The 16,770-nt window shown below is 39.0% G+C and overlaps 1 protein-coding gene and 1 pseudogene across 1 annotated transcript in view; both read right to left on the bottom strand.

Annotated features, from left to right (window-relative positions):
- LOC141745963 (aldehyde oxidase 2-like) overlaps window positions 1-11,335 on the bottom strand; it is a 41,950-nt pseudogene extending 30,615 nt beyond the window's left edge.
- Window positions 11,336-13,347: 2,012 nt separating this feature from the next.
- LOC141746716 (aldehyde oxidase-like) overlaps window positions 13,348-16,770 on the bottom strand; it is a 51,927-nt gene continuing 48,504 nt past the window's right edge. The window contains exon 35 of the mRNA XM_074595737.1: window positions 13,348-15,502. Coding sequence (XP_074451838.1) covers window positions 15,452-15,502 — 51 coding nt within the window. The 3' untranslated portion in view covers window positions 13,348-15,451. The remainder of the gene's footprint in view (window positions 15,503-16,770) is intronic.

Genomic DNA, 16,770 nt, shown 5'->3' with positions numbered 1-16,770 from the left:
GGTTTCTGTAGTGCTGTACAATGCTAAGCTTTTAGCATAACTATATTATTGCTTGAGATGAGAACCAACTAAAGGACTTTGTTAGAGACACACTAAATAAGTGGTAGGAGAAGATTAGTCTTATGTTTTCCTTTCTCCTGCTATGATGATTCTGAAAGACTCCTTTTGTATATGACGTAAACAATAAAGCAATGTGATTGACTTTGTGGGAAACCAGGATGCCAAAATCTCACTGCATGTGTGATAGAGTACAAAAAGTGTGTGTATTCTCTTCGTCAAGGAGGATCACTGCATCCTCATTTGCTGAGTGTCTTATATCTACTGCACCAGACCCAAACTAGTTTCTACAATATGTAAAATCTTTTTGAAAATTCAAGCACCTACTTTCCCATTTAGTCCCATGCAAGGACTAATCTTTTGAGAAATACTGTCTCCTTGGAATGGTTGATCGGTATTTACAGTTTTGTTTAATCAAAGTGTTTTTCAGTTACCTCCTGTCTTACATGACTAAATATATTATTTTCCCCCCGAGAATAACATATATGTTCTTTTCATATTTGACAAGTGCCATGTGGAATCATGGGTTCAAAATATACAATAGCAACCACTGAGAAACACCTGTCTTTGCAGACAATGCAATAAACAAACAGACCAGTGGACAAAGCCAGGGAACTGTTGCAACTACAGACTGGCCTTCTAGGTAAAAGACACACCTGAAACACAAAAAAGGAGCTATGTGTTTGTGGAACCAGTCATAATTTTAGTGGTGTGGGCACCCCTCCTGCCACAGAAGAATCTGTCACTAAGTATTACTGCCTAGATATCTTCACAGCTGCATTTCACATGTTTTTTTCCAGTACTCCAGACATTTAAAGCATATTCACCAAGCAAGTTTGATTTCTAAACACAGAGCTTAACGCCCAACCTGTTTAAATCTACTGATAGCTTGAAACAGACTGCAACAGGACTTGAACAAGCTCAGCATAACCAATCAAAGTCATGTTAAAGACCTTGTGTAGCCTGGAGAAGCAGTTCAGCCCTCACGGCAGCTCAGTCTGAACATGTAGAACAGATGACAGCACCTCCTTTCTGTCTGAACAGATTTTTGAGGCAGCAGAAGTTTAGCCAAGATCTTTAATCCAAGTATAGAAGTTGCAAAATGTCCACTTAATACTTGCATTCTTAAAGCATGAGTCTCTCAAAAGCGTGTCGAGTAGCAGAAAGGCAAATCTGCTTTCCACTTCACAATTTCATAAAGGAGCTTATGCCTTACTATGCATGTTCTGCATTGACAGACAATCATCAAACAAGGAAATTGTACTCTATGACAAATGCTTACAAAGCCAACTGCCTTGCAGCAAATAGCATTCTGTAATGCAGTAACAAATCAAAGAACCATGCCATGCTTTCCCAGAGCTCAAATGAACTTTTGTGCTTCTGAGGTAGTTGTGTAATAGCAGCAAGCAGTGCCCATGAATATTTGCAAAAGGATTGCAAACAATGAATTTCACAAGAAGCTGTTGAAATGACTGAGGATTAAAAAAGCCAGCCTGGACCTGCCTGCTTGGATTCTACTCAGTCTGGTCTGGGTTAATCCTGCACTACTATTTTCACAGCTCTCTTCTCTTGCCTCTCTCTGCAGATCCTATGAGGCACTTTACGTCTCCTCCTTTCAAGCCTCCATCTGTCCTTCTGTGACTCTCCAATAACTACTGCAATTGCTCTTCTTTCCTCTTCAAGTCCTTTGCCTTTCCTGTGGACATGCAGCATTTCCCACGTGTAAGTCCAGTCTCAGGATGCCAGAGTCTATGTACCAGTTGGAAGGAAACAATGGGTCCTGCGGTCACAATCCAACCAAGAATCACAAGATTGGAAAGATGGAGAAGCTCATTTGGGAACTTTCCAAGAAAATACTATATTCCACAGAAAAGGCAAACTGGTCCTGAATGAAATGGTTCTGAATAAGGAGTTCTTTTGGGAAAAGTCTGGAAACACAGTTTTGGTTTGAGAGTGGCAAACAATTTCTTTTTTTAAAAATATGAGGTATTTGTAATAATGACAACATATAGATTATCCATATTGAACTGATCTCTTCTGTTTATCTGAGGATAGATCTTTCAGCTTAACAAAAATATCATGTTTTCAACATCTACAGGAACCCAGTCATGCTTGCATGATAACAGAAGTCAATAAGGCTTACCATTAATTCAGAAGGAAAAATAAATTCCTGTGTTGGATCCATGGGTGGGAATTCTGGATTGCAAAGATCTGAATGAATCTGCCAAAAAAATGGGGGGAAAAATAGAACACATATTTTCAGAGTAAGTTGAAAGTCTTTGTCAACAGATGAGATTCTTTCCTGAGGTGACATTGAGTTTTGTCGCTTTAATGGTTGAGTTGCATTTAAAAATTCAAGGTGCCCACATTTATTTTTAATGTTCAGTTCTGTTATACCTATTCACAAACTACTCTAAAGACAGGAGACTATCATACTAGTCACTCTCAAGCCTTCACTTGAAACACATCAAGCCTCAGGAGAGATCTTGCAGTATTTCCTGAAACTGGTCATAGCAAACGTAGCAAGGACATTGAGTGAAATGTCTGCTGTGGGAAAACGCAGGGCTGGATGGTATAGTTATGTTCTTTTCATAAGCTGTGCCTGTTAAGCAGCTTTCTGACAGAGAGAGTTAGAGATGACAACAAACGATGTAGCAGTCCATCTGATCAGATAGATGACTTTTCTGCTTAAGGAGAGCCTCTCCACCCTTGCATAAGCACTGCAAAAACTGAGTGCTGGCAGCACACCATAAAAATTAGCTTTTTCTGCTTGTTTACCAGTCTTTTTGCTGCTGAGGCCTCCTGTGAGACCATACATCTTCTGAGCTTTGAGGACCTTACATGAGACTCTGGATATGCCATGTTACCAGCACTGGTTAGTTTTTTCTGCCTCACTGATTTGTTTTTCAGAATCAAAAATCTTATCAAACCAGATAGCAACAGGTCTCAAGTATATTGAATAGGAAAGAGATTGACATATTCTAGTCTGAAGTCTCTTATCCATTCCCCAAACAGTCACTGTCTCTGGGCACTCTGAACAGATCATGGCCATGGTAACTGTAAGATCAAGCTCTAGATGACCTAGTCTACTGACAGACTCCATTGATGAAATGGCAAAAAATTTTGGCTCTCCCTTAATCTTCACAGTAATTAGGCACCTGCTATTTAACTTGGATGAAAGCAACTATGAGAAACACAAATCAGTTAAAGCCAAATAAAAGAGCACCAAAAAGTAGTGCTGTTTTGTAACTGGCAACTGCTGCATCACCTAATTCATGCTTCAAACAACTTTGGCAGCAGCCAGCCAGCAATTTTCAGTTCTTAAAGGGGCAGAGACAATACACACATGCACAAACATACACACACACCCCCCCAATTACAGTCTTTGGGACTCTAAGGTTTTTCACTGTCAAAACAAGTTTTCTTTCAATCACCAAAGACATTTTGCTTTAAAGGCTCCTTGAAGTCCTTCAGTCAGAGGAAATTTATCCACAGAGTTGAATTTCTCATCATCAAGCAATATGGAGTCATTTTAGGGCATTATGGCCTCTTCTTGCAGGTGGATGAAGACAACAAGTTCTGAGATGCACGCAGGGAATGGAGGACCTTTCTGAAGGCTTCATGTGTACTGGAGTTCCCATGTGTACCCTTATATATAATAATTGTGGAATCTTGGCCAGAAAAAACACAAATGAAGTGACTTGAGGTTTTAGAATGCGCATATGTAGAATGAGAATAAAATGATCTGTATTTTGAAGCAATACCAATATATCAATTACTGTAGAATACGGAAGAATGAGACACTTCTTCCCGGAAGATCTTGGAGCCACTAGCATGCAGTAATGCTTATGAAAAACTTTTCAAGTACAAACTGACATTGCACAGGAATAGCTTTGTTTCATCTTCAGGAACTCAGACTTGATGTCTCAAGCATACAGAAACAAGCCATGCTGATGGCTGCAGAACTTCTGTTAAGGGAATTCAATTTCACATCAGGACCAGCTTTGTTAAGGAAGGTTTCTCTGATCAACAGTTTTCTTCCCCACAAAACAAAGTAGACTTAACTGTGTAATATTGAGATGCACACTGTCACTGGAAAATGTCACTAAATAAGTCAAACCTGTCTGTATTCTGACTACACAGCAATGCAGATATACTTGTGGTACCTTTCTGTAGCACTGAGAACACAGAGCATGGAGTTCAATCATCTGGGCTAAAAGCCCAAGGACAGAAAAGCAGCTGCTGCCATAGTTCAAGATGGCTCTTTTCTACAAATTTTATAATGAATACAGGAGATAATGAAAAAAAAAATTAATGTAACTTACCTGACCTCCTTTAGAAGATGAAGACACACATCCTTCCTGATCCAAGCAACATTGTCCAGTTCCTCTGAGTTGGCAACACGTTGGATCCTAAAGAAATCACATCTTACTCTATAAAAGCAATGAGGCAGCTCTGTGATTTACTTATAAATTAATGTTTTGATTCTTCCTGTTCCAAAGCAGATTTGTTCAGTCACTTGATGTTGCTCCAGGAGACCTCTTAAACCATAAGACCCCCCTAGCAGTGAGTTCCCTTTGGGTATCCAGGTATCCATAAAGTAAATGGAAAAACCTCAAAATTGCTTCGGTGGTGCCTGGATCAAGTCATTGGAACTGACACAAAGCATTCTTAAATGCATTGCCAAGGGTACATGTAAACCTAAAGTCAGATTGACTTACCCTAGCAAAAGATGTGTAGCTGTCTATAATTGGCCTGTATCCTGTGCAACGGCACAAATTACCTGAAATAAACCATATGATAAATAATCATAAGAAATCAGAACAATGTTTGGGAGACTGACATAATTTGAATTGGTCTGGCATCAAGCCTGTAGATACAAAATGCTGAAACTTATGTCCCTACTCTCCAATGGGCAAAATTACATCTATAAAAATAAGAAATATTACTTTACTAGTGATTATGATGCATGATTAAAATTTATTATTTAAAGGTAATTTATAATAATAATAATAATATGAATTATTTTTATAAATGTATTTAAAAAATCAAAGTATGAAAAGCATCCAAAAGTAAATACTATGATTGCTACTACCACTACAGTCTCTGGGTTTTATAATCCAATCAAAAATCTACTTCCATGCATCACTAGCATGATTTTCATGTACCGTTAATAGCACTAGTAAAAGCTCTACTGGAATTTCTGGCACTTCCCTCATGAAATCAAAATGTTCTGGTGGGAGGGGTTAATTATTTTGGGAGCTATAGGGGTGTTAGCAAACTTGGGACTAGAAAGTGAGTTGAAGTTGCTTCACCTATTGTAGCAAATCTTGCTTGAAGAGCAGTCAATGTTTCAGTGGGTTAAAATGTCATGTAATCTGTTTCCCTGTTAACTGCTGAAATCTTTATTAGGGACTTCATATTATCGGTAGGTGAGTACCTACACTGCAGACAAAACACAACCTACTTTTCCGCTGTATTCATTGTAACACTGTACTCATATTGCACTATATTGAAGCTACTGGTGTAGAAGGGCTATAAAAAGAGGCTGTTCTAAACACAGGGATTTTCAGAAATATTCAGCCAGTGCTAAATTCCACTGTGTATCCCATCTGAAGTCTCCAGTTTGAACCACCTTTTTTATGATTTTGAGATGTCCTTAAAACAACGTGGCTATGACAAAATACTGCTTTGGAACATCATCTACTGTTCTTTGAGTCAAATCATATTTATGATCTTGGCAATCAAATATTTATCTCTTTATTATACTTTTTACAATTTACTGTCTGAAACCTACCATCCAGAGCAGAAATTATCTGCTCCATGGAAGGTTCTGCATGGTTTGTCAGTGAAGCATATATGGACACCACCATTCCAGGGGTGCAGAAGCCACACTGGGACCCATGGCATTTGGCCAGCCTTTCCTAGAACAAAACAGGCTCTAAATCCTGGATATGGCTTTGCTGGCTTTCTGAATAGCCATCTTCAGATATGTCATCTACAGGCTGTAGGGTAGTAGCAGCATTTTGACTATCCCACTATGACCATTCCTGAGGAGAATGCTCAGAGCAACCACCTAGGTAAAGGACCTGTTCCTGTGTAGAGCCTCATGATCCTAATTCCTTGATACAAGAACAGAATAAGGCCCGAGACTTTCAGTTTAGGCATCAATCAAACATTAAATATTTCTAACCATAAAGGCCAGAACACAGATCATTTCCTCAATCAGAGCTTTAGCACAAACCAGTCCCAGAGTCAAGACCCTTAGAAAACAATATTGAGAAAAAAAGAGGATGTTTAGAAAACATTCTTTAATCTATGTTGTCAGACTGCTTTTCAGCGACAAGCCGGAGTTCAGGAAGGAAAAGGCTGACCTAATCCAAGGGAAATCTCTGGCACACAGGGAAAATGTGTCTAATTTAATACCTGTCAATCTGGTTGCCATCTGAAGTCACTCATCCCTTACTACAACATATACAGTATGTTGCTCTCAATGAGATGGCCAGATGGCATGCTGGTGACTAAATGAAACTGATTTATGCTCTTTTTTCTTCCCCATCCCCTTGGGAAGGCTGGCATCTTACATGGCACAGGGTTGGATAGCCCTGTGTTGTGGAGATTGTGATGTGCTCCCTGCATGGTAGTACATTAGGAGGAGCTCCTTCCATGCTCCATAGAGGGCCAATCACAACCCAGCAATTGCTGTATTAATTCCTAAAAATACCTGTTAGTCTAAAAAGATTAGACAAAATTCAGTGTTTCTAGAATCCCTTCAGAAACTCATAGACTCACAGCACCTTCTCACAGATCCCAACTTTATTACAGACACAGGACAGGAAAATCTCATTTTCTTGCAGCCCTACACAGTCCAGTTTACTCTCACCTGAATTGGATGAATCCTGTTTTTCATGCTTCCAACCCCTTCCGCAGTAGTGACAGCAGCACCATGCAGTGAGCATATGGGGAGAAGGCAGGAGTTGGCAGGGAGATGTCTTTGAGGTGTGAAGGAGAACTGTGGTGTTAAATACCTTTGTCATATGGGTCCATGGAAGAGGAAACAAAGGATATATACTGCAGCTAATCTATAAATGCTCAGATTGAGCAGAAAGACATGGGAAAAGGATACGCAAGCATACAAAATCCTGCACTTGGACTGTGGACCCTGCTCCTACAGCTGGGACTTAGGCATTATTAGTATATTAATATATTTGTATAATAGTATTATTAGTATATTAGGCATTAAGGGATAAGCTTTTCTAATTAAAGAAGTAGAAGATTAAGTTAAAAAAAAGGAAAGCACTACATATTTTGTTGAAACCCAAAGTCTAGAGACAGATGTGAAGAAGTCAGGCATAGCATTTCTAATGGAACAAAGTTTCAAGAGCCAGGGTGAGAAAGAAAGTGTAACTCCTGACTTTGCTGTGGGCAAAACTGTACAATTACAATGTAACGTGTCTGTTGCTTAAGTCCATGGACACTTTATCAATAATTACATGAAATATCTAGCGAAGACTAATTAGCAGGGACATACCTGCAAATAAGCACAAAAGAGTCAGGAGAGGCAGATGACAAAAGAGCTGTTGAAATCTCAAGTCATAAAGAACACAATTTAAAAACATCCTTTCCCCAGAAAGTTCGGGAGGGGGGTTGGGGGTTGGTGCTGGGTTTTTGTTTTGTTTTGTTTTCAAAGATTGAAGGGACAGAATTTAAATCTCTGTTACTGTGTGACAGTGAGGCCAACCCTGTAATCACCTTTGTAGAGGAAGGCTAAAGGTAAGGCTTTAAAATATGTACCAGAAGTCCCCAAAATCCATCTAAACGGAAAGAAACTAAATATTTCCCAGTGAATGTCAGCTTTCTCCAAACACTAAATTACTTTTTCCAAATATCAGTGCGAGGATACTGTATTTGCTTGGCAACTGGATCATATCTGGATATCATCACAGGACAGGTACCACAGCCTCTTACTCCACAGCCATATTTTGTACCTGAGAGACAGACTGCAAAGGAGATCATTAAAGAAAAAAAATTACAACATTCAAACATATTTTTTCTTTATATTCTTGAGTCTCCCTTGGTTTATGTGCATGTGCAGAATTGGAGGTAACTTCTAACCAGATTGCTCCAAGAGACAAGAAAATGTGTACAAGATAGATGAAAATAGAGCACACAAAGAGATGTGAAGGGTAAGAACAGAGAGAGAAATGAGCCTGAGGCAGACTTCTGATACAGCGTTTTTTAGTCTCTACAGTCAATACCTGGTAAACTCTCAAAAGCCTGAAATCAGGACCCTGTAAATGTAATAGACGAACAAATACAGCAATTGGTCTTCTTATTAGCCTTACTCATCACGCTTTCATAATCCTTACACATAACTATCTGTATCTTACATTTGCAAAACAGTACCAGCAGATCTCAGTATGTTTCCAGCGATGCTTCCTGAACATCCAAGGAGTATAGTAATTTAAAATGGAGTGCAATACCCAACTGCACACACATAAATTCTGTATGGAAGGACCCCCTCCCATATGTTCCTCAGTATAAAGGCTCCACCCTCAAAACACAATCTCCTCTTTCTGGTTTCACAGTGCCCTGCAGTCCAGTGGAACCTACCATTTCCTTTTGTCTTATCTCCTTTTCAGAACGATATTTAGTCCTATTACTCTTCCCACTGGGCGTGTGAATTTGCATCCATTTTGCTTAGGTACTAGATGATGTCTTCCATCTGATTTCATCATGCTTCTAGATTTCTTTAAACCCAGTGCAATTTTATCCACTTGTGCATTCGCACTGGTAATCAATATATGACTAATCATATCTCACTGCTTGACTGTTAGAGATGCTAATTATTCTACTGAATGCTTGGACAATGCACAATGCAAGCTAGTAAAAAAGCTGCAGCTAATAAATTACTTTCCACTACTGCCCTTCTCCAGTTAATCCTTAAATTAATGTTGCTTTGCTTCCAGCACAGAAGGCTCTCAACAGCAAAGCTAAAGATACCTGCTTAACACAACAACCTGCATGGCAGCTTCTTAGCTGGGATAACTGCCACTGAAGTCAATAGAGCCATGACAACAGTTAGCCATCTGAAAAGTCTCAAATGACAGAAAATAAAGGCAATAATATAATAAAATAAGCTTACGCAAAACTCTTTGAAGGACTGGAGCCTGAATAAATGATTACTATGGCAGTAGTTCTGTGTTGATTTCTTTAGTTACTATTTTAATCACAGATGCACTGAAAGGTTTTTTATGGTTTGGGAAGGTGTAAAGAAGATTTGGGCAGTATTTAGGAGTTACACTCGAACTTTACAATGTTATACCCATATAATTAAGACACAAAATGCACATACAGCACTGGATTTCTCTGCTGAGAACAAATACAAGGTGAGTTGTATTACTTCTACTTATTGTTCTGTTTACGTTTCTTCCCAAAGAAAAGTGAAAAAAACCATCTTAATCCCCAATTGCAGTAATTTACAGAATTACAGAACTCAGAGACAAAGTTCAAAACAAGGATATGCTTCTTTCTTAGATATTACAGCAACAATTCTTTGGGATCTGCCTGCATCTCTACTACCCACATTATAAAATAAAAAAAGAGATTATGGGTTAGAGAGGCATCAGATATAATCATCTCATAAGGATTAACTATGATGTTGAAACACAGTGATTTGTGGATTAATGTGGTGTGTTTTTTAAGCAATATGATCCTGTCACTTGATCACAATCTGCACATAAATAAATGAACGGGTCAGGCAGTCAAACATGGTCAAGTATGTCCTTTTAAAGTAATAGAAGTAATAGTTTACTCAGAGAACTGAAAGGGAAGAGAGGCTTGAGTAAGCACTGGATGAACAAGAGTAGAAAGACAAGTGTCTTTGGACTAGATCCTTTGTTGATTATATCAGCACGAATCAGAGATCCCTTCATTTTAAAGCCATTGACTTGTGTGTGTGAAAATTCTGTGTATTTTTACCTCCTTGAAGTTGATATTAACCCTTTCATTTGCAGAGACACATCAGCATAAAAGCAGAGGAAATTCTTAGCATAAGAAGAACAGGGAAGATACGTAACTAAGTGTCTTTTCAATATAATGAACTTCAATGTGTATGAGTGGGGCTTATGTAGGCATTGCTTTAGCCTTGTCACAAGAACGTTGCTGTATCATCAACATGCTTCAGCTTGTTGGAGACCAGATAATACAAACAACTTTGAAAACATTTTTTAGGCACATTGCTGCAGAATTAAAAGACTGAACTTCAGGCTTCTCTCAACAGTTTTGCTATACCAGCAGCATGCTCCAGTTTACCGGATATAAGACAACATGAACTAGTTCAGGAATTTATTTGGAACTGCGGAGTGAAATAAGGTTTCAGAGTATGCCTTTAAGCCCAGTTGGCATGTAATGACAGATAAAACATAACAGACAGAAAAAAATTGAATTGCTTTTCCTTAATTCACCCGTTTAAAAAAAAAAAAAGCTAGTACCCTCTCTCTAGAGTATAAAAATGTTGACTGAACAGCTGAATATCTCTAGAAAAATACATAGCAAGGTTTGTTTGTTTGTTTTTTAACAAAGAAATAAAATTCCTTCATTTCAGCTTGTAATCTATTTTGGGTGATGTGTTTGTTAATAGGAATTCTCGTTCACTTGACCTGCAAGGTAAGAAAAGGTGACAAAATGTCTTAGAAAATGAAATGTGACCTTTTGGCATTAAGAACAGAAAAAAATTAACTACTTATTTTCTTATGGTGAATTACTGAAACTACATTAGTAAGCAGCATACTCTTTTACTAGTGTTGTATTTACTCCAACTTCATCAACTTTAGGAGTATATTAATATAAGGTTTTAGTAAACAGATAATTAATGATAATTCTAAAAACTCTGTGATATAAGGGGTGATACAAACTCACTCAGACTATAAAAACTGTGGTAGAAAGCAGGCTGCTGTAAGGAAGATCAAAGACAAGAGATGATTATCCAGAATAAACTGTTGCTCCAGAATAACAGCTTTCCTGAACATGAACAGTAAACGTTAAAGCACTGCTGTTCATTAAAAAAAAAAAAGCATTTAAAAACTTACCTTCCTGCCATTCACAAAAAAGACGAGTTCATCTGATTGCTGGGGGCAAGCCATGCTGTTGCATTGAAGTCTGAAAAATAAAGCTTTACACGTGAAGAGAAATGAAGGAAATGTTATATGCTCCTAAAGGTCAACTGAGTTTGCTTTGTCCCGCAGAATTTATTTTCAGACTGAGCATCAAATTAAGTAGATGGGGAGGAGCCAGTGTAAGGTATGCCATTTCTCAGCAATTAATGCATGTTCGGATGGTAATGCAGCAAACTTTCTACCTCCTACCTCAACTCTTCTCTGGTGAGCTGAAATAATCTGGAAAGAATTTGAGCCCCTCTAATTCTAACTCTGTAAACTAAGAGATAAGGCACTTAACTGTGAGGGGGGGGAAGCTTCTAGGTTTGAGCTACAACTGCCAGGCCTGGTTTTTTTATATTATCCAGTAACTGATGAATTTAGAATACGTAGGAATGCCTGAAGCTAGAACCCAGGACATGCAACATTACCCACTTCTGTGGGGTGTCAAATGCTAAGCTGTGGAGCCTCATTTTAGCTTGTCACTGACCTGAACTATATTTTTTTTCCTGTAGAGTGACCAAGTTTTAACAAAATCAAGATTACTGCTACACACACATTTAAAATTTCCTTCCGGTTATCTCTATATCATGCCAGCTCTATACCCTGACTGTTGTGGGTGCCATTATAAGAGGACCATACTGTAGATATACTACGTTCTCAGAGAAAGAAATCCCAAATCCTGATTTCTCTGCATGCACATCCATGAAACAAGGTCATTAATTTTTAAATGCTTTATTACAGCTGGCCTTTATTTTTTTTTAAAAAGGGAATTTATGTATATGTCTTTTGAAAGTCTCCATTTGTGTATGTACATGTCTTTTCTTTCATTTACCATTTTTACATTTTACAGCAAAAGTCCGTATTTCATTTAGTCAGTGTAGGCTTGCCGGACAAAGTAGCTAGTCCTAGGTCTTTTACAGCTCCCCATTAGAAGGAAATAAAATGATTCTCAATGGAGATATGCTGCTGCTTTTGTGTTTTAGCCCCTTACGTATGCCTGAGAGCTATCACAATGAAGCACTGAAGCAGTCAGTCACTAGGTCCTGCAGGCAAAAGCTCTAATGGGTCCCGCTAACTGCAGCACTGCTGTGGTATTCCATGTGTGTTGGAGGTACAACGATGCAGGTTCAAAGGCCTAAGAAGAGAAAGAACCAGACCCAATACTAGATTTTGGCAGTCCGATATCTAATGTTCAGTGTACTAGGCCTCCAGATCAGAACCTAGTATTTATGTTAGGTGTTTAAGCTTACACACACGCAGAATGGGACCACTGAGGGTGGATAGTTATAGAAACGCTTCTTTCATGAAGAAAACAAGTGGAAAGAGTTCTTCTCAACCATCTCCAGTTTGAGTTTCTGTACAGTGCACATTAATGTGTCAGTAGCCATCCAATGTGTCTGTGCCTTTGCAGCCCTAACCCTTCTGCTTATCTAGCCCCCCGAGTTTGCACATTTTAAACAATATTAAAAATGTAACAACCCACCCCTCTTTAATACCTTTATAGTCTAAGAAAATTTCTTTCATAATATTTCATGTAGCCATAGTGTCATCTGTCAGGATGTTTAATTGCTGATATTTCTAGCATCCATACAGTTTTTCCAAACACCTAAAAGCCAGAAGACGTCTTAATACGCTTCAGCCCCAAAAAATCCCAACAACCCTAGTTTCCTACACATATAGATTTTACCGAGACAACCAGACAACAGTGCCACTTGTAAAGAGGCAGGGAAGAATCTTTGTTAATAATAACTGAGAAACACTGACTAGCAGATGTGTGATCTGCACTGCAGAAATCAAAGTGTGGGTCTAGAACATGATGAATCCCTGGAGTGCAAACACCTCAGCACTGCAGGTGGGGAGATGTCATTGCTTGCAAGGGTTGGACCATGATTTTTTACAAGATTTGACTTGTCTGTAACTAGCACCTGTGCTGATGCATAGGTACATAGGAGAGCAATAGACAATGCACTTTCCCCCCAGTTCAGTAGACTAATATGCTCCCTGCTTCAGCATTATCCCAGGATTTACCTGGGGGCTGTTATCGACATGTGGGGTTGTGAGCTGCCATTAACAAGCCCATGCAGTGTAACTAAGATGTTTCAAATCAGAAAAACTAATTATGGCAGCATCGTTCACATTTAATTTGATTTATTGACTTTCTTACAATATATAAGCCAAAGTAATACAAAGAAGTGAAGGAAAAGAAGTAAAAAACAACGGAGATTCAGCTGCCTAAACCACACTTCCAGTGCTGCTTCAAATGATTTGCTAACCTGCTTGGCCTCCAGTTGCTATGTTGTATCTTCCAGTTCTGTGCTGTCCTATGTCTCTCCTGTCTTATGACATCTGCAATGGTCTAGACACCTATGTTTAAGCAGCTGAATTTCACCTACTCATAGTGGTTACAGAGAGATGAACAAATTGAAACAACAAAGATTTTATATCTTAATAGCCAACGTGAAAACAGTTTAACCTACTAACTTGATTTCTGTCACAAATAACAGTATCAACTCATAAACAGAAGGGATAGAAGGCAAGAAGAGAAAGTCGTCTGTGGAAAATTGAGGAGCAGTGAAATAATAACAGCCTGCAGGCTGACATGTCAAACAAATTAGAGCCATTTATTATCATTACAAATGGCAGTTTTCACGGCTCTGGAGCAATGTGACCTATGAATAACTGGAAGAGCAATCACCACACTCAGCAACAAATAACTGATGCAGAGGGTCACTGAAACCACACACTGAACATACAAACTACCTATTTTCCCAGTTCTACTTTCTTATCAAAGAACCTACCGCAATTTTTAGGTGCTACTTCGGGCAACATTTGTAGACTCACAAAAAAAATCAAGTGTTTTCTCTGTGTCAGGATGTATCCCAGATCAAAGCCCCAAATTCAAATACCATGGAGATCTGTGTATTTGTGCATATGTGCATTCAGAACTGAAATCTCAGCTTTGCACTTCAAGAGGAGGAATGGTTGAAGTTCTCAGTCAGTTCAATATTGTAGATTCTGATGCTGAAATATGAATACTGTGGCTGGAGCTTTCATAATATATTAACTTTGATACATTCTCTGTAATTTTTTGGTCTCATCTTAGGTTACAAATATATACATATTTGTATATAGGTATATATACAAATATATACTTCAAATTTAATAACACCAGAATTTCTGTTACCATTTAATACAGTGCTGCTTTATATTTCCCCATTTTCTCCAGCTACTACTACTTGGTTATGGTGTAATCCCACTGCACCATAGACAGCGTCAGGTGACTGATCTTTGCAGATCATCTTTTGATCTCATTATGTTTTTTCTATCTTCTTTATCACAGGAGTAGCCAAGAGTGGGAGAAAGCTCTTAACTGTACTTCCTTGGCTTAATATAGTCCTGAGCACAGGATTAAGCACTGCTTAAGAACCCTTTCCAGAGACAGGTTCATCCAGTCTCCTATTCAAAGCACATTGAACTCCTTTTAATTTTTTCAATAAATTCAGAGGCTTTTGGCTTGCTTCATGAGAAGAAGAAAGCTTCCGGGGGAAATTACAACTAAGTGACTCTTCTAACTTTTGGAATAAAATTAATCTCCTATATATGTAGGTCAGCCATAACAATTTGCCTGGCATAGCAAAATAAAATCCTAACTCTTGTTTCTTGCATGCTTTTAACACAAAGATGTGCCAAAAGAATCTAAAGCAGCTTTACCACAAATCAGAGCATCACTTCTGATCAAAAAAGGACTGAATCCAACAAACAAGGTTCTGATTCTTCAGCAAAGATCTCTGTCCTCACACTCCACTGCAAGACTCAAATCTGAATTAGAAAATTAGCTGAAGTCATTAAAAAATCATTTATCATATGAAGTTGTTAAATGTAACAAGTGGCAGTAGGCTATCTAACATACCTTTATACTTCATCCTAACTTTATTCTCCTGCAGCATGTGAGCTGAGCTGTTCATCAGATCTTTCTTGTTGAATATATATGCTTCAAATGCAGGAGATGTATTCCTGACAATTAAATGTAGTCATTTAAGCAAAGTACTGTCATGAATATACTGGATGGAGAATGAAGATAAGGATAGAAGATGTAATGTGCATATTTTTGGTAGCTGATTCTATTCTGAAAATGAGAGAAATATATTTATCTGTGTATTGATTAGTGTGTATTGGGGCAGTAAGTCGGTTTTCCATTCCATTCCATTCCAGTCTTGTGTACTCTGGTTTGCCATTCACACAGATATGGCCCGAGGAGTGGAGGAAGCAGATTCATTGTTTGCCATCTAAGAGAAAAAGCAAGAAATGAAAAGAGTGACGTATTAATATTATTTGATTGGCATGCTCCAAATATTTCCCTTATCAGGTGCCTTCAAGTCACTCAGCAGAGTGTTCTATATAAGATATCTATGAAGATGGCTGGAAGGAAGGTCAGTGACAACTGGGGTGAGGGCCAAACAGGGATGGAGAAGCATGGTCACTGCACTGGTGGATCTCACCTGCCACAAGCTCCTGCGATGACAGCAAGCCCACAAACCTGTTGATTCAGGGGCCAATAATGTCCCACCATGACCACAGAAAGACTATGGGAGTAATCTGTGAGTGAGAGCTCAAGAGTTTCCATGGCAGAGCTTCAGAAGTTCAGGGCACAGTTTGGATTTATATGCTGATAAGGACCTTGCTTCACAGGTATTGTAGGTTAAATAAAAACTTACGCAGAAAAAGAATAGCTTGAATAGCAGTGGGAACAAGACTACAGTGAACAGTTGCAGAAAACACAGAATATGAAAGATCAGAATTAGAAGTGTATTGCCTCATTTGTTTTTCTTCTGTATCCTTTTGTTAGCTCTGAGTTACTTATTTTTCTCCCAAAAAGTACTGGGCATAGCAAGGAGTACCAGAATGAGGTGACAGTGCAAGTCACCAGGGGAAAGCACCTGGAAGGAGACTGAAGATGTTTGGAGGCTGATCCATTGCATGTCAATAGAGGAGCTATTTAATCTTCTATGGGATTTGACACACAGAAGAAAGGAGGAAGCTTCAGAGAAAGAGGGGATTGTAAAAATTATGTAAATTTCAAAGACAAAAAAAAAAATATACAAAACCAGGGAAATCCCAATACAATGCTTGAATAGTATGTGTTGGAATATGTAGGTAGTTAGGGTCTGGCGGCTGGAAGATATCGCGCTGTACGGAAAGATAGAGCCCCTCCCCCAGTGGTGGTTAGTTGATGATGTAAGCAGACGGAAGTGACGTTGTAAACTCGAGCTATGTAAGGCTGTGTCACGTGCTAATAAACGCCATTTGCCGTCCACCACATTGGTGTCTGCGAGCTGATGGACCGAGCGGCCTGTGATTGGTCGCCGTGCCGTTCCTGAACCAGGTCGCCACGCCTACCCCAGGCAACTCGGGAATCGTCATCTGGATTCGGGTGAAGGGCGGCCGGAGCGGCTGGACCAGCCCGGCGGGGGAGGTCAGGGGAGGACGCTCCCAGACCAGGACCAGCAAGGAGGATGGAAGCCCTTGTGAAGGTCTTATCCCAAGTACATAAGCA

Source organism: Larus michahellis, chromosome 7 (genome assembly GCF_964199755.1).
Source record: "Larus michahellis chromosome 7, bLarMic1.1, whole genome shotgun sequence".
NCBI classification, from domain to species: domain Eukaryota; kingdom Metazoa; phylum Chordata; class Aves; order Charadriiformes; family Laridae; genus Larus; species Larus michahellis.
This window is presented reverse-complemented; position numbering and strand designations above follow the sequence as displayed.